The sequence below is a fragment of the Manis javanica genome, chromosome 2 (genome assembly GCF_040802235.1).
Source record: "Manis javanica isolate MJ-LG chromosome 2, MJ_LKY, whole genome shotgun sequence".
Classification (NCBI taxonomy): Eukaryota; Metazoa; Chordata; class Mammalia; order Pholidota; family Manidae; genus Manis; species Manis javanica.
In genome coordinates, this window is record NC_133157.1 from 17,350,877 (window position 1) to 17,370,245 (window position 19,369).

Here is a 19,369-nt window from a genome sequence, read left to right on the forward strand (position 1 = left end):
GGTACTTAACTTTGGAAGACTGTTACAAGGATGAAAAGGACCCTTGAACTCCAAAGTGTTTAGACATAGCCCTATACACTAGAAAAACATGATGAACACTTCCCTCTTTCCTCCCTCCGTACGTCTTTCTTCCTGGCTCTAGAGGAAGACAGTCCTAGGTTCAAATTCTAGATTTTCCTGCCCTACCCCTGGACCAGCTGTAGAAACTTGGATAAGTTACTTAACCTTTGTGAACCTCAGTTTACTCCTCTGTAAGAGTGAAAGTTAGTTGCTATCTAACTACCTCCTAGAGTAGTTAGCAGGTATAAATGTGCTAAAACAATATGAAACATTGGATAGAGTTCCTGACAAAGAACAATTCCCTAAAAGCCAGATCATTCACATGGCTCCTGTCATTAGGGCCAACGATGGTTAATACTACTATTTTGTTACTACTGCCATCTACTACTGTTTAGTCATTCCTCCCCCTCCCTCTTAATTCTATATTCCTCTTTCAGTCTCCCTCTGTCTCTCCTCCCTCCCTTCTTTCTCTCTCTTGCTCTTTCATACCCTCCTTTGCTGGGCCTCTCTGAGAGGGAACCACACCTTCAAGTCAGAAAGACAGCCCGTTATGTCTCCATCATTTTCTGTAGGATCTAGTCATGGGGACATCGCTGAGACCCTAATCTTTTCCAGAAGAATAAGAGACAAAAGAGTAGAGCCTTTCCCTTGGGGCCCAGTTTCCAGAAGCTATTTCCTACTTTCTGTGCAAGGCTGTTAACACAGGAAAGTACAGGATTAGTCACAAATATTCATCACATGCCTACTATACACCAGGGCCTGTTCTTGATCCTAGAACACATGGAAGTAAACACATGGAAACGACAACAATGAAAACCCCTGTGCTCATGCAGCTAACATTCTGCAGTGGTAGGGGATCATGGAGGTACAGAGGAGCAGAAAGGATTTGAGGCTGGGCCTCGGAGGGGCTTTTAGAACCTCTTCCCCTGACTCACATGGTGGCACTCATCTCAGCCGTGATGAACCAGGGGACTTAAGAAGGCCCTGCTTACTCTGGTCTCCAAATGCATTAACAGGAGAATGTAGCCTGGCAGCATAAGGGAATCACTTAGAGATGCTGATTTGTATAGTTAAGCCGATCATACAGGAGACATCACTCAGCAGATACTGTTTCCAACAGCATCATTCAATGAATCCATAAATATTCTGATGTCTCCAGGTAGCAAACCCTGTTCTAGGCACTGAAAACACCTAAAGGTATCAGACAGAGCCCAGATCCTTAGCTCCTCAAAGGCCATTTGGTATGAAAAGTCGTAGACACAGGCCAACACCAACTAAAAGGCAGCTCATGTTCTGGGCCATGGATGATTCCAGAAGGGCTTTGCCATTTCAAGAGTGAGGGCTGCACAAGGCTAGGCTGTTCAGAGGAGGCCATATGGATATGAGCAGACCTAAAGGATAGCTAAGACTTAAGGAGGTGGAGGGTTGAATGGTGTTCTTCTGGGCAGGAGAAATGGAAACCCCAAGGCATGCCAGGAGGGATGCAAGTTGGCCCATTCTGCCTGAAATGTACCATTTGGTCACAGGCTGTGAAGAAAAGCTGGTACAGATTGCGCAAGGCCCTGCCTGCTAAGGCTTTTGGATTTTATAGGCCATGGGGATTGGTGCAGAGAGCTGCGCAGGTGAGCAATCACCAAGACCAGTATTTATTGTGAATTATGAAAAATGAACTCCAGAGGGAAAAGTCCATAAAAAGGGCATATTGAGGATAGATACAGACTTAAAAGATTTAAGACACTCTATCACAACAAGATCAGCTTGTCATGTCTCACTCTAGGAAAGTTTTTTTTTTTTAATATTGGGAGAGGTGGTGTGGTGTACTAGGGAGCTGCACGGGCTGTGGAGCCTGAAAGAACTGGAGTCACCCTGTCACACCACTTGGGTGGGGGGCTCTTTGTGAACCTCTGCTTGTGCACCTGCGAAATGGGAACCCAGCTCCTACCACATAGGTTGGTTAGGAGGATTTACCGCAATAACTGAATTGAATGAACTTAAGTAGCATTTACCATCTGCCAAGCACTGTTCCAGGTGGTGTATGTGTGCGATTTTCTGGAGTCCTCACTCACCACTTAATTTTCCTATTTTACAGATGAGGAGGCTGAGGCCCCGAGAAGTGAAGTCACTTGCCTGAGATCTCAGTGTATGTGGCAGTACCAGGATGTAACATAGTCTACATCAGCTCTGCTCAGCAGGCAGCCCGCTCTCCCCATGTGGCTATTTCTATTTAAATTAATGAAAATGAGACGTTCAGTTCATCAGTTTCATGAGCCTCATTTCAAGGGCTTGATGGAACAGGTGGCTAGAGGCGACTCTAGGACAGTGCGGATACAGAAAACCCGCATCCTCCCTCAAAGTTCTGGTGGACACAGCTCATCTAAGAGCCTGGGCTCTTAGCACTGACACAATTCTGCCTTCTCTAGAACAATAAACTCCAGCCCACAGCGCTCCAGTGCCTGCCAGTTTATTGCCTGCATTGCACGGAGCTGATACTCCCTGCTGGGATGCCGTGCCCCCAGGGCAGCCCTGCGGACTGGGCATCTTCCTGGTAGCAGCCACCCTCCTGGAGGCAATTTCCTATCAGCTGTCCAGATTGCTCCCAAACTTAGGTTTTCATTCCAGCATAGAGAGAAATGCAGACAACAGCCAAGTGTCTCCTTCCACCAGCTGCACATATGGGTCCAGTTTGGGACAAACCCCCGGGGTGGGCGGGCGCCCCAGGGAAGTCTCTGCCGGCCTTCCCTGGCACAGAGCGGGCCTCTCAGCAGGGGTGCCTCTCACGTGCCTGTCTGAGTTCATCTCTCCCTGGAAAAACGAACACGCACAAATGTATCCAGGACCTCCTGGCACTTGGATCTGGCTGAAGAATTAGGAGAGTTTTACGAAACCCATGGCTGGGGTGGAAGAGAGGGTAGAAGGCCCTTTTGGGTCTGGTTCTATAGATAACACATGCAGGCTAATTTAAAAAGTAAGGATGAGGGGATAGAGGGCGGGGAACAGGGGGCTTGAAAAACAAGCGCAGATGAACACACACAAACAAAAACAACCCTGTGCACAGCCAAACCCCAACTCCCCTTGGAGCCCCATCCGTTGGGCCTGGCTTGAGAAAGTTTACTTTCAGACTTAGAGAAATGAGCATGTGGTTTTGGGGACAGAATTCAATACCACCGAAGCGGCGGGCTCAGCAAGCTTGACTGGCTATTGCTTCCTAAGTGCATTACAGCCTCGGAGAGTGAACACTGTTTACATTTTTCACATGTTTCTTGGGTACAGAACATGAAACTAAATTACACAGCAAAGGCCATGTTGGCTAAACACTGGTGCCCCCTCTTAAAATAACAACAATTATAAAAAAAAAAAAGAAAAAGAAAATGAATGACAAGAATGGGAAGCGTCTTAAGGGAGCCTGCGTGAATGGCAGGTATGGGAGGAGGGAGGAGGGTCCCGAATGTGAGAGTAGGCGAAGAAGACGGGGAGAATAAGGACAATGGCGTGGCAGTGAGTCAGGCTTGGCAAGGAGGGAGGACAAAGGACAAGGGATCCTCCTAGAGGGGCTGTGGAGGGGGCTGGCAGGGCCACGTCTGCTCTCTGCGAAGAGCTGGTGGAAGCAGGCCCAAACCACAAAGCCCTGCTTGCTCTTCGGCTTCAAGTCAGGAGTCAACTGGCAAGCGAGGAATGAAGACTCGCTCTTCAAACCAGGCCCTCCCTGCTCCACGTGGCACCTTCCCTGGTCAGTCAGTACCTATCTGTTGTATGCCTGCAAATGCTAGGACCAGCCTCTGACTCAGGCTGACCCTCCCCCCTCAACCTAACCCCTGTAAGGTCAACTCCAGTCATCCAAGTACCAAGCAGCTGGCCAACACTTATCTTTTCTCATTAGAAGTACTTATTTCAGTGTCCCCTCTCCTGCCTGGACATGGCATACTGCCCGAGGGCAGAGGCTGAATTACTCCTCTCAACCTTAGCCACTGCCACAAATGATGCTCTGTAGGATTGTACTGATTTTGAATCCAAGGAGCAGAATCACTTCCTAACAGGTAGGGGTCTAAGGAAGTTGTTAAATCCAAGTCAAATCTTAATGAAGTGAAGTAAGACCAAGAGGCTCTCAGAAGTTTCTCTCTGTTTAGATGTCTGTGCCCCAAAGAGCATGCCTTTATAAAAAACAGTTCAAGAGAACAATAGCAAAACAGAACTCAATCGGTCCTAACTGGATTCCTCAGTTGTTACAGCTTTACAGGCAGGACGAAGCATTTCTTTAAGAAGTTTTTTCCAGTTGCTATCAGGAGAATCACATTTCTGGATCAACTGTCTCATCATTGACAAGCACCTGCCACATAGATGTTACCCCTCCTATTATGTAGGTAAGAATTGGGTAGGGCCAAGAGAACTGGCTTGTCCAAAGTGACAGAGCCAGAAAGTATGGACCCTAAACCTGGAAGCCAGGGTGATCTGGTCCTAATCTTTTCTTTTTTTCTCTTTAAACTCTCATCATTCAAAGTGTTTCAGGGCCAGTCACAGATGCTGGCATTTCATGGGTTTGAATAAATACTGAAAGAGTGAAGGAGTGAAGGAGGAAGGGAGAGAGAGAGAAGGCTGGGAGGAGAGTCTAGTAGACTCCTTTGCTGGAATCCTGAAAAATGTGGCAGACTTTCAAGTCTCTCCAAGCCCAAGGTTTCCCTGACAGGTTCAGGGCAGTTAGAGTGACCAGCTCTGGGGGCAACTTCCTGATGCAGGCACAGCGTTTTGCTCTCCTGGAGGGATTTTTGGGTGCTCCACACCAAAGGCTATAATAGACCATGGGACTTTCTGTTCTGTCTCCTTAGATGACTCACACATGTGCTCTTGAAAAATGTTCATATTCAGAAACCACCAGGAGAATGCAGATCCCCTGGGTATTTGGGAAAATTGCTTGGAATCTTCTCTGACATTTCAGCGTGTTCCCTTCGCCTCTCCTCCTTCCTCTACAATTGACAGATGCTCTCCCAGTTCACAGTAAGATGAGTTGCAAGCTTTGGTGAAGGTACGTGCAGAGAAGGGACAAGCCTTAGCAGTGGCCTTAGCACTGCGTCTTGAGTCCAGGAGCTCTCTGTCCTTTGCAAAAAAATGTCACCCAAACAGCATCAGAGAATTTCTCACGCAAAATTTTTGAGTGAGGCTGTTTCAGTGTGAACACCAATAGTGTGGTGTAAGAAAGTGACATGAGAGTGCCATAGGTGAGGTGGTTCGTGGCCCCGAGACCTGGCACCTTCACTTTGAGACAGAAGTAAGACTTCTCAGGTTTATAATGTGTTTCAAAGCCCTAGTACAGGGTCTGGCAGGCAGGAGGTAATTCTTTTCTTCAAATGAATACCTGAGCCTGTTAGTTCTGCTTTTAAAACATCTGAAAAACACTCAGGATAAAGCCTGCATTTCAAGCACCTGAAGGATGTTCCCACGCACCTTCAGAGCTCATCTCTCTTGACTTCCCCCTTATTTCTCAATACCCTTTTTTATGGATATCTGTCTGTCTTTTCCTTCCTCCACATCTCTCTCTTTCTCTGACATGCTCTCCCATCCACACCCCTGTTCTTTCCTCCAGTTTATATTTCTAAACAGCAGCCACTGTCCAGGGGGCATCCCCAGCCCCTCTAGGCTCCCGGTCCCTGCACTTCCCACATTGCACTGTAACTGCTTGGGGAAAGATTTCTTGCCCTTCCACCCAGAGAACCCAGTGGGCATCCACTCCCTTCCTCTGAAGGCATGGATGAAGAAGACCCGGCTCTCCTGGCTCAGACCTGGTGGCCATCAAGGAATGCACTCATCTTGTGACTCTCTTAGTGCTTGATCACAGGGATAAATGAATTAATGCATAAATTCCTGTGACACAAGACACATTATGATCTGTATTTTAATAGAGCTCAAGTGTTATGGACATGCCAAGGAATAGGTGACAGTGATTCAAAGTGACATGGCAAAGGATGGGCATACCTGATAATGGGTGGGTGGACTATAAAGTCAGAGAACCAACTGCAAAGGAAGGAGCTATGCCTAGGGTCTTGCCCGCTTTCTAATACAAGAACCTCTGTTCCATCGCCAGCTCAGCTCCAATGCTTTATGGCAGGACCTTACTCTATCGCAAGGCACTCCATCCCACTGTGCATAGTTCTCGTTCTTAGAAAGGTTTTCTTTACTTTGGCCTTGAAATTAACTGCCCTGGAAATGCTTAGTCTAAGTTTTACCCTCAAAGGATCAACCAAATAAATTGGTTGGTTGACTGAAGGCCTGTAATCCCTGGGAGAGCACTGAACATTCCAGATAGTCTTAGTGTTTCCATTTCCTCCTTAGGCCACTGCAGGGGAGGGAGGTGCCTGTTTGGACAGGAGGAACTGGGCTTTGGTAGAAATGCTGGGGGTTGGGCAGGATGCAAAAATATCTACATCTCCTTTTGGCAGCCTTTGGCGTGAAGCACTAGAGAAATGCAAAATATGGAGATAAAATAAGAACAAGATGAGATCTTTGCAAGAACTTAAACCAAACCATTTCTGATGGGCCCAGAAGAGAGATAACTTGATTCTTTCGGTTCATTTCCATTTTTGTTCTGTCTCAGGGACTTCTTGAATTCCAGCTGGGCCAGGAAGGTACATGGCCAAAATATTCCAAGAATGTCTCTTATTATAGGATGTTCAGCCCAATTTGCACACCAGGAAGTTGTGATATTTCTGATAACGCTTGGATATAAAATGCAGTGTTTGGGGTGGAGCAGCTTAGCCTGAACCAAATTTGGGAATCTTGTTTGAGGAGCACGGAAGAGAGAAACTGGGAATTATTAGACGTGGGGGCCTTTTTTACAAAATCAAAGCTGAAGTTTTCAACAATTTTCTGGACTCAGCACGATGAATACTGCTGCTTTTCAGCATGAAAAATGGTGAGAACCTGCCGCCTTGTTCTGCCTGGGCTGCTCCTCCTGATTCATTTCTCGCACGTAAGTCTTATACACTGACTAGGCCAGAGGCTGGACTGCACCCCTGTGGTTCCTTCCATGGGTCCCAGAACAGAGCAAGGCCACGAACTCCAATAAACACCTGCGTTTGTCATTTTTACAGCATCATGGAAGGGTGGAGAGTGCGGCAAAACTGGATTGTGAAGAGGAAATGGGAACAACTGCGGTCCCTCCATCCTTCCTCAGGTTAACGGAGTTTCCTAGAGAATGAACAGGGGGCCACGGAACAGGGCTACCTGGATGGGGAGTGGGAGCAGCCTGCTGCACAAAGGTGCAGGCCGGGCCCGAGCGTGGGCTGGAAGATGGCGGTACCTCTCGTGTCTGCAGCAGCACCCACCCTAAGATCTGCGCAGCTACAATTCTTTCTGCTTGTGTCCTAGTGATGTTTTCCATGTGCCCAGCTACTTCCAACTCTGAAAATGACTGCATATTCCCAAGATCTCACTGTCATGTACCTGGAGATCTTCCTAATCCTAGATTCTCCACTTATGGGTTGTGTGACTTTGGGGAAGCCATTCTACCTCTCAGTTTCCCAAGACAGATAATAATTCCTACCTTGAAGAATGGCCAGGGAACTGGCTACAGCATGTACGAGCATCCAGTACAGTGGCTGGTGGGCGTCCATAACTATCTTCCCTCCCCCACTCTCCTCTCTCTGCTCTGGCACTTGCTCTCTCAATGCAGGTGCCTACACGGCCTGTTGCTATAGGAATTTTTGTTGGTGTATGCAAATGTGTGTGTGTGTGTGTGTGTGTGTGTGTGTGTGTGTGTGTCTGTAAGAAAGGCAGGAAGAAAGTGGAGGAATAAGGAAGAGAAGACTATCATTGCATTGGGGGTAGGTAAGGGGCACATGGTGCATCTAAGTACTCTTAACTTCTCTCAAGCCATTAGTTTCTACTCTGGAAGCTCTGACAGGGTGAAAATTAACCACCAGCCTCTTCTAATCACTACACTAGGCAATGAAGGCCATGGCTGCACTTCCTTCTTTTCTCTGTTGTTAGAAGGGAGCTATGTTTACACCCCAAGAACAGCTTTACTCAGAATTATGCCAGCTTCGTGTGTGTGTGAGTGCACGCACGCGCATCCATGTGTGTGTGTATGGTCGTGGGCAGTGTGTGAGGGACTTCCAGGCCTGCGCCTTCAGGCAGAGAGTTCTGGAGGCTTGTTCTGCTGCCCTCCAGGCTGCCCTGCCTGGCTCTGCACCCAGCCTGCACACACGTCTCCTCCCCTGACCCTGTATTCTCCAGTGAGCTGATCTCATTATGGTAAATTTAGTTACAGCTGAAGTCTCCTTGTAACAAAGATTATGTCCAAGCCCGGAGAGTAATGGAACCTAGTCGATTTCATTAAAATAAAATTGGTTACAATGAATAATTCAATAGGATGATTTTGTTTTCTCATCTCCTCTTTGTAGATCGAAGAGCTAGTATTAATAATGATTTTTTTAAATTGGATTTTTCTTTAGGAAGAGATAATCACCCATAATTCCTGACAGCCCCCTCCTTACAAGATTGGAATAATTGCCCCATGAAGTCTCTTTTCAAATGCTAAGCCTGGAAAATTCTTTCTCTCCTTTTCTCACATTAGTAGTAATAACCTTTGGGTGGTTTTTAAGCACAGCTGCTACCTCAACTCTTGCTCATGTGAGATCCTGAGTGTTAATAATTCCGTTGTTTGAATGATGTTTTTAAACATTTCTAGGAAGTGGATGCTAGTGTTGAATTTGGAATTCCTGGCTCTATTGCCAGCCAGCCCTGCTGTTCCTGAGCAGAACACTCTATGTCACAGAGACATGATTCTTGAGCATTTTTCTTAGTATTGTTCATTTACATGTAGCAATGTGTGTATGTGTGTGTGTGTGTGTGTGTGTGCATAGTCAATTAAGCACACATTTCCTCAGTACTAGTCTTATCTAGACCTGTGCTTGAAGATGAGAGGACAAAGATGAATAAAACTCAAAAGTATTTTCAAAGAAGTAGTCTAATGGGTGGTAAGACATGCAAACAGATGATCAGAGGTCAGTGTGATGGATGTAACCAAATATGAATTCAGCAAGTACAGAGGTGGCAGGATGGAAGCAGGGAGAATGAACCCTAGACATTCATTCATTTATTCACTGTGTCATCCATTCAGTCATTCATTCCCCAGGTGGTCACTCTACACGATTTCTTTCCATTCTTAGGGCAGTCAGAAACAAATGCACATGAGTAAATAAAGAATCTAACACATGTAAACACAAACAAACAGATCAATGAAAAAGTGATCCTATAAATACTGTAACTTCTAATTGAGGTGAACCCATCCTGTCCCTCATCCAGTGATTTCCACTGGGCCCGAGAAGAATGTCACATCTCTGTCATCTAGCAAACCCTCACCCTGAATCAGGGAAACAATAATAGAGAGGAAGACCTAGGGATCATGGCTCATCTGCAAGGCTGGGAGGCAGGCTGGCCTGGGAGACAGCCGCCGGGGCAGGCGGTCGGAAGCACTGAGTCGTGTCTCTGGGAAATGGGAGTCTCGGAAGAAGGCAGGTGCTTGCTCAGCAGGATAATTGGAAAGGGGGCTCTGGGGACAGCAAGGCCATCCCTAGAATCACACAAGCTCTGGTGGCCCCAACACTCTCCCTCCCTCCACTCAGCTGGCTGTCCCCTGGGAAAAAACTGGGGAACGTAAACAGTGCATTAGGGGACTGAGGAATGAGTCACGCTTTTTTAGACTTGAGAAGGTCCTTGGAGATCATCAAGTTCAACTACTCTCTAATTTAAAGATGGGGAAAAGTGGGGTCAGAGAGGTGGGGAGACTTGTCCTAGGCCACACAGCAAATTCATGGTAGAGTTAGTTAACTCACAGGAGAGAGTTCAAGAAGCACATAACTTGGTAACCTTCTCCCACCAAAAAAAAAAGTGGGACTCACCCCAACCTCCGGTAAGAATTTAGTTTTAACCTACTGAATTCCAATGGTATATCCAAATGCAATTCTTTCCCCATTCAACAGGTAGGGGGACAGGAGGACAATCAAAATCCCTAAGGTGCTGATGTTAACTCCACAGAGCCCTTCCATATTTAATCCCTGACAAATGGTATTCATGAGCCCCTGGAATTACATTTGACTAGAGATGTGGTCATGTGGCCACATCCAATGATGCAATGCCTTTGAGGTGGGGAGCCTTGAAGGGCAGGGCAGAGATTCAGAATATCTGCTGGCAATGTCACACATGGCTTGGAGCTTACCTGGGATGCGGCTGGTTGGCCGATGATGACCCAGCCTGGGCACTGCTGGTTCTGATGGGATACAGAAGCATTGGATGCCCACTGATCCAGGAACCCCTGTGGCGTGTAGACTCCACAGTCCTTGATGCTAGTTTTTTGTTCAAATTCTTCACATACCCCATCGCCATCATGGAAATAGCAACGGCTGGGTTCATCTGTAGGAGATGGACAGATAGGTATTTGTTCAGAGAGAACAATAGATAGTTGTTCTTTGGTCTCAGCTATCACCAGCAGCTGTGAAATCAAACCAGCAGAACCATCAGCACTGTTAAATACATCATCAGGCCACAATGGAATATTATTCGCCCTTAAAGAAAGAAGGAAATCCTGCCATAAGTGACATCATGGATGAACCTAGAGGATAGCATACTAGGTGAAATAAGCCAGACACAGAAGGCCAAATACAGTATGATTCTACTTACATGAGGCTTATAAAGTAGTAAAATTCAAAGAAAGAGAGAGTAGAATGGTGGTTCCCAGGGGCTATGGGAGGAAGAAAATGGTCGAGAGTTGAAAGTCACTGTTCAATGAATATAAAGTTTCTACACAAGATGACTAAGTTCTTGATATCTTCATACAACTTTGCGCTCATATTTATATGGTGTATGTACACTTACAAATTTGTTAAGAGGACAGACCCTGTGTAATATATATTTTACTGTATACACACACATATAAACACCCACCAAAGTTCACAAATACTTCCACATTCATTGCCCCAAGTGAGCCCCACAGCAGCCTTGTGAGAAAGGAATTATTATTTTCGTCTTCCAGATTAGGAATCTGAGATCCCACACATCTTTTATAATTTGCCCAAGGTAACACACTGTGTTTATGCCAGATCCTGGTTTCAAACTCAGGCTCATTTTCTAAGTTCTGGATATGTTCTCTGACACCATATAGCGTCAGTCATAAACTGAGGTTTATTTAATTCCAAAGAGAATTCCGGTCTCACATAAAAGTGAATATACAGCAGATGCTGGCCTCAGTAACTATACTGTAACTATACTGCTCTGTTACTTTACACATGTCTTTCCCTCTCTGGGCTCAATCATCACTGTAGATAAGGCCATGAGACTGCTGGCCTCCAGGAACCTTCCCTGTCTACTGCTCTCTAAGCTTCTAAAGGGCTCGTTACCTGAAGAGTTTCAGTTAAAAGCCAAGCAAATTCTCAAGCACTCACGTAATTCAAATCACAACAAGGATTTCTGGTCAGGACAATTCAATGCTGCGGCTGGCTCCAATGACTCTCATAGTGGCAAGGACCAGGATCACAGAAGCACAGAGCTAGCAGGATGCCTTCTAAGTAGGTGGGACCTACACTGCTTTCTTGGCAATTCAATACAGAACAATACAAGGAGAAACCTGCAGTGGCCATCCAAAAGAGATCGCCAGGCCAGTCTTTTCTAACTTCAGTGTCTGTTATTCTGTGCTATTTCTCCAACTCTTCTAGGTAAAGCTGAATATCCCTTCTTGCGTGGGTTCCCCTTTCTGATTGGGTTCCTGTTTTATAAAGATGCCTACCTTACCATCTGCTTTATAAGGTGCCTACCTTACTGTCCTGCTGCCATTGTGTCCACATGCTGCAGCGTCTTTGAAAGACTGTGAGCCCTTTGAAATCTAGTCCTCATTCAGGGTCTTATGGTGAGCTTGTAATTTATCATCCAAACTAATGCACTTCGAGAGGGGTAGATATGCTATCAAAAACCATGTCCAGGTATTAGGCACATATCCTTGGGAAATCTGAATATCCCAGGTAAATCAGAAAACATATGCATCCCTAAGGATACTGCTTGATCTAAGATATTCTTCCCCTATTTACTCCAGGTAATGGAGTAGGACCTCATTTCAAGCCAGGGTTTGACTTCTGTCCTTTATATTAACTATGTAACTGTGCACAATTAGTTTTACTTTGCAGCCTCTGGCTATGCATCTGCAGTACAGAAATGATTGTTTCAGCTCTGGAAAGCCATAGAACTCTCACAGGAAATGGATATACACTCACTTTGCACATTCTAAAACACTAGTCAAGAGAAAACCACTCTTCTCCTTCTAAGGGGTCACTTTATTTCTAAGTGGCTGAACTGAATCAGCTTGTGAAATCAGCACTCACTTGAAACACTTTCAAGCAGCATTCCCCCCAAATCAAAAGGGCCCAGGTGACAAGCAGAAAGAAGACTTGGATTTCTATGATGCTGACTATCTGAAAAAGGAGTCATTGAATTCAGGGGCAGCAAAATGCTGAGTCTTGTCCAACCTCCAAAAATCCCTTATTTATTTCAGCAAACAGTTTACATAGTGAAATACTATCAGAGCCAGAATAAATCAATTCATTATAATTGAATTATTTAAGGATGAGTTTGAGCCAGCTGAGGACTCCAGTGACCAGTAGTATGCCTGGCCGTTCAAGCATGGGAAGAATACAGACTCAGCATTTCTCAGTAGCTCCAACCTTGTGGTGACTGTGGCCAACTTACATATAATAAAGTTTAGGCCTGTTCCAAGAGTGACCAGACGTCAATTCAGACTTTACTCTTTAGAAATCTAATAAAGGGAACTGCAAAGAGAATAGGTTTTGGCATCAGGCAAAACTAGGTTCAAATCCTAAGTGCCATGTATAAGTTGTGTGGTACTTAAGTAAAATAACATAATCTCTCTGAACTTAATTTTCCTTACCCTCCCTCAAAAAAAAAATGGAGATGATAATATTTATCCAGTGTTGCAGCAGAGATTTCATGAGAGGTTCAATATAATGCCAGCATCTTCACCCATTTCATCTAATGCAAAACTGAGAGCCACAGGATGCAAGCTGTCTGCTTCCAGATCACAGAGAAACTGGGTATCAGAGCTAGAAGTAGGAACCCGGCCTTTTTATACCTAGCAGAGATATCTTCCCCCTACACACTGTATCTACAGGATGACAAAAGCACATCCTCTTGAGCATAAGATTATGAAGTTGCCTGACTAATGGTACTATCTTTCTCATCTTCCAATATGAACATAAGTGTGGTAAGATGGTAACAAGATCATGTAAGATCTATTCTCTAAGATGACTTAATTCATTTTCTCAACAAAGAGACCTCAGAGTAGTAGCAGGAATTGAGGCTAGAGCTGAAGTTCTCATGAAGGCTAATTTCTTCCTGATTATGTTTAAGACCTCAGTATTTCTGTCTGTTTAGAATCCGTAAAACCTGGGAATGGAGGGGAGGCAGAGGGAGTCATAGGTAGGTAAATAGCTGGGGAGATAGATTATATACAGGTGGATAGGCAGAGAAAGTAAAAAGAGATACAGAGGTATCTCTTTTTAAAGAGGAGGGGGTGGTGAGGAAGAGAATTTGAGTATGCCTGGTTTCTACCCCCCAAGAGTCTGCTGACAGAGCTCCTGTGAGCCTCTTTCCTGAATAACATCTTTGGCTTCTGCTATTCAGTTTCTCTTGCTACTAGGGTCCTGGGGGCCTTTCGGCTACATCTGCCAGTCTTCATCTGGGGAATTTTCTCTCCCTCTCTACTCCCATGCCCCAAGCCCTGAAGAGAACAGGGCGAGGAATGGAATATAAGTGTGTGGCCAGGAAAAACAAAGACAGCAACAACAAGACAATAAAACAACACTAGCCTTCCTGTTTTCATTACATCCATTTACTTGGTCCTTCTCGAATGCTTCATGCTGGGAGCTGAGCAGATCAGAGTGAAAAGAGGTTGAAGTCAATACCAAGGGCAAATGATCACCTTGCCTCCTGTCTTCCAGGTAGTAGCTAGGTGGCATTGATAACAATACATCCCATTGGGAGGGGTTATGTGAAAACCTATTGGGCTCTCAAAATATTTGTTGAATGAATGAATGACTAAAATTTTGTACCAGATGCACATACTCTTGTCCAAATATAGTTTAGACTCTGTACCCTTTGGAAAGTTTCTTTAGACTGGGTCTTAAGGGGGAGGGAAAATTGTTGAGATACCAATAGTGACTGGCTTGCAATGGCATTTCACTACTGGGCAGTCAGATTTCTTCATCTCACCCTTCTTCTTTTGACATAAGGGGACTCCTCATTTCAGATCAATTCCCTTTTATGTGCTGTCACAAGTAGAAGTATATTCTTTACAGCTGGAGACTTGATGTGGTGAGGAGGCATTGCCTGATCTGTCTAACCTGGTTGAACTTTCACTTGCCAGATACTTTCTTTTCCTCTGGAAGAAATGAGCTCAGCTCCAGGATCCTGAGGCTGATGGACTCACTGTAAGTGGACAGACACAGATGATGGGGCTTCTCATTGACTAAATTGTCAATTTCCATCTGTTTGGAACATCAAGATGAAATGCCATACCTCTGCATTCCCAAGGCATGGCTGAAGGATGCTATTTGAGATAGTCAGGGATTGTGATCCCATTTGAAAGCTTGGAAGCCAAAGTCTTAGGGAAATGAGACGTGTTTACCCTGAAGTATAAGGCAAAGGCTGGTTTCTGAGCTGTTATAAAGAACTCCTTGATGTCAGAAATCCTGAATTCACACTCTTGGTCTATCCCTGACTACTGGGTAATCTTGAAAGTATTTACTCATAGGGGAACTATTTCCACCCAAATGGGGCATACTAATCAACTTCACTCGATTAGAAGCTTTGGTAATTTATAAGACTACTAGAATCCTTGAGGTGAGTAAAAGAAATCATTAGAGAGCTCACTGATAGAAAAAGGAGGAGGTGCTTACATGGTGTCTGCTCAGGACAAAATTTTAGGGATGATTTCCAGTAGGAAACCTGAGTCTCACCCATTTTGGCACGTTAAAGACCAGACAGTAATATGTGATTAATCACTTCAAAGATTAACATAAGCCAATGTGTTCTTTCAACAAGGCTTGAGATAATGTGTATTCTTCAGGATAGTAGGATAATATAGGGAATTTAGCCTATAAGTGTTCTATCCCAAGTACACGTCTGACCATACCCCTTCCTTAAATATCATCCTTTGACAGCTCCCCACTGCTTATAGGGGAAGAGTGTTTTTCTTAGCTTGAGCTACAAGACCCTCCACAAGCTGACTTCTTCCTGCAGTTTTGCAAATTAGGCGTCCCATTTCATTCTTCTATGCCCTCACAAGGGCTGTTTCTTCTGCGTAAGATGTACTTACCATTTTTCACTTGGCTGATTCTCCCTGGTTCTTCACAATTAAATAAAAGTGTCATCCTCTTTCCCCAACTCACTTCCTACCTGGGTTTGGCAACATTCCTCTGTGCTCTCACAATTACCAGATTCCCTCTATCATAGCTTTTCGTTCCAATCTGTCTACAAAAAAGCCCCCTTTTGAGCTCTGTCCCACCATGCAGAGTGGATATCTGGGTACAGAGTTGCTAAGTCTTTCCAATCTGAGTTTCCAACTCATAGCATAGCACCTACAGTAAAGGAGTACTTGATAAATGACTAAGGGATGTATGAGTGGTTGAATGACAAATGAAAGCTACAGATGCCTTGTATTTACTATCAATTATTATCAGATTGTGTGCTGTCTAAACTAACCAGGTGCTGGCATACCTTTTTATAATGTGATTACTGGCTATACCATGAGAGTACTACAAACCAGATTTCATCAAAACAGAGGCATCCTCTTCCAGTGGAATGATACATTTTGCCTAAAATATTTACTAGCTTCAGTATAAAGTTTCTTCAGATTTTGGGATTGACAGAAATTGTAAAACAAACTCCCAAATAGTTCTAAAATATGTCCAAAATGCCCAGCTGGAATTAACAATCCAGGAATTCAATTGCAATCATTTTAGCAATGGACAATAAATAAGGGGTACCAAAGCTTTCTGGAGATTTTAGGAATGAGGGATGTTATCATACCCAGCTAAGATAGCTTCTAGCTCCCAGAGGACAATTGGAGAAGGCTATTAATTCATTTAACTAATATTTATGCATATCTGCTCCATATTGGTGCTAGTACTGGGGATACACTGATGAATTAGACTGGGCTCTTCCCTTGCAGGGGGAAACAATAATCTTTGGGAAACAGGAAAAGTTTCCTGAGAAGATGGTTTGGGGGCAGCATCTTGGAGGAAGAGAAGAACTTGAGCATGTGGATAAAAGAGTATGAGCTGTGAATGAGCCTCAACCAATATTTGTATCTATGAGTAACTTGGCAAGGTGAAAGCTAAGGTAATACAGTGGATCCTGGAACTGATAAATTGAACATCTGATAAGAAGCCAGACTGAGGAAGGATTGCAATGCCACGTAAGGTATTTGCATTTTATCCTTTAGAAATGGGGAGCCTTTGAACATTTCTCTGAATAGGAAACTCTGTGATTTTCACACTCTTAGAGATGGTGAGGTGCAAGATCCAATTTTGCTTAGCAGATGCACCATTTATTTACCATTTGATTTTAGGAAAATTAGAATTTCTAAACCTTAGTGTCCTCATCTGAAAATGGCTGAAGTATTGAATGTTTGTTATGATGCTCAGATCACTTAATGTTTATTGTGATACCCAGGTCACTGAATAATAAATGCAATGACACAACAACCAAACTGTATTTCTTTAGTTGCTTCTGTGTGCCAGGTACTGTGATTAAACTGTAGGTATAGAGTAGTAAATAGATGTATGTAACTTACAGTCTGGTGGTAAATGTAGGTGAAACACTAGTAGGTAACAGGTGAAAAATATATGGTCTATGATGCTGCTGCTGCTGCTGATGTTAATGATGATCTTGGAGCTGAAAGCAAGTATTTCATTTGATGCATGAGAAAGTTGAGGTTCATAAAGTGGAAGTAATTTGCTGAAGTCCTTAGGGAAAATTTCCAGGAGAGGCAAGACTAGAATATAGATTCTTGAACCCGTAATACAGTGCCCTTTCCAGTGCACCATGACAGTTTATCAGACCTGTTTTTCAATAGTTTATTACCCTTCGCCAAGTTGCAATATTACTTTTGGGAATCTCTGATTTCACTTCTCACAACAGTCACTGTTATGGGCTAAATGTAACTAGTCTGAGAAGCTACTGGGGTTACCACCTCTCCAGCCCACTGAGGGAAAAGAAGAAATATGTGCAGATGAGGAGAGCAGAGTTTTAATAGGAGATGGACTCGCTTTAGGACTCAGTGGTGAAGCAAAGTATGTGAACGCCCTCTCTTCTGAGATGGGTTACCTTCCAAAGGATGGGTAGATGTACCTGTCTTTTTAAACTTCTTGTTTATGAAGATGGGTCAGCTTCTGAGAAATTAGCATCTGTTTCTATTTCCAGCTGAGGGAACAGTGATTGGCATTAGGATATTCTCTTTTATTCCAACGATTACTATTTTTTGTATTTTTTTAAACCCCAGAAAAAAAAATTATATTTTTTAAGTACAGCTGTTTGTTTAGGGATGGGTCCAACCACAACAAGCTTCATGCCACATAACAATTCATCCAAACAACAACAAAAAAGACCAAAAAATGCACAATCTTTGTGTCCAAATAATAGCTTCTTGGAACAGGGGAAACTGGAGTGCTTACCCCCTGAAGGTTTACAAAGGGGAAGCTTAGGGTGGGGATGGCTACTCTGGCATATGTTTACTCTGGAACAGAAATATATGGACTTTACATTCCCTATCTTTCAAATACTTCATGTCAAGCCCACATTGCTGACCTCCTTTAATTATATTCAAACTGGGTTTGTTCTTAACCTTCTCAATCAAATCAGCCTCTCCAGAGTACAAAAGACAGGGTGGTGAAGGGCTTCTAAAGAACCATGAATCCGCTAACAAGCTTCAGATGCCGATTAGGTCTACTGAATCTGAGGAGCTTGAGTTGATTTCTGGTTCCTTCAAGGGCTGGCCACATACCAAAGTGGGCCAGAAATTCCTTTCTATGTTTCACTGTGACAACAGGACACCGTCTAGCAAAACAAAGGCACTAGGACAAGGCAAGTGAATCTGGATGCAGTGCCCACTGTCCCTCCAGCTCCACACCCACACCTATCGTGGAGAGCACCCTCAGGAGGGCAGCCTCACCCCTGTCCACACGGCCCTCGACATTGTCATAGCCAGCGTTGGGTCTTCCGCACTTCAATCCCTTCTCACAAAGCAGCCTACAAGTGATGAATCTAAAATGTCAATTTGATCAGGTTGACATGTACAATTGACTCCCCCAAAATCTGAACTTACCCACCTACCCTCAAGACCTTTATAAAGTGTAGCTCCAATTTTCCTGTCTGTTCTCATTTCCAACCATACTTCCACCCTCTAGTGCACAAAGCTCGTTCCCAGAACTCATACCTCACAGCTTCTGTCCTTACTTCCTTAACCTGGAAGGCTGTCTCTACTGCCTTTGAATCTTCCATCAAGATGTAATTCCAACATTCTCAACTCCATGAAGCCTCATCTCTCACTTTTTTGCATTACTACTTGTCCAGCACAACCCAATTCCCTTTACTTCCTGAATCATCATGCTTCCCTTTGATACCAACAAAGCAGGTCATTGCCTATAAAAATATTAAAGAAGCAATTCAAATAAAAAAAAATTAAAAAACAGAACTTTCATTCCACATGTACTTACTACTATGTCTCCTATTTCAAGTTTCTCTTTCCATGATTCACAATAAAATTTATCGAGTTACCTAAACTACATTACGCACCTTCTTTCCTACAATACATCCTTCAATTCCCTCCAATTTAGCTTCTGTTCTCACCACTCCACCAAAATCAATCTTGTAAAGATCACCACTAACCTCAATACTGCGAAAACTAACCATAAATGCCAAAATCCTTGTCTTGCTACACTGCCTTGAAGCACATAAAGATATAGCCCATTCCTTTCTTCTTGAAGTAACCTGCCTTACACCCCATGACACCATGCCATATCCTGGTCCCTTTTGGCTCTGAGCTCTTCTCATACAGATTCACGTGCTGCCATTGGCTTCCCTAAATTTCTGTTCAATGCTGCCGGGTTTGGGGCCCAGGTCTGGAGCCCTTATTGTTATCTGTACACATTCTGGCATCCAGTCCTAAATCTTAAATAACAATTTTAAGACATCTGTGTCAATGACTCAAATATTTCTTTAGATATGACCTCTTCTCTGAGTCCCAACTGCCTACAAT

General features: G+C 44.1%; 1 protein-coding gene across 1 annotated transcript in view; it reads right to left on the reverse strand.

Annotated features, from left to right (window-relative positions):
* Window positions 1-19,369, reverse strand: part of PAPPA (pappalysin 1) — a 229,524-nt gene that overhangs the window by 84,666 nt on the left and 125,489 nt on the right. The window contains exon 10 of the mRNA XM_037027516.2: window positions 10,268-10,461. Coding sequence (XP_036883411.2) covers window positions 10,268-10,461 — 194 coding nt within the window. The remainder of the gene's footprint in view (window positions 1-10,267; window positions 10,462-19,369) is intronic.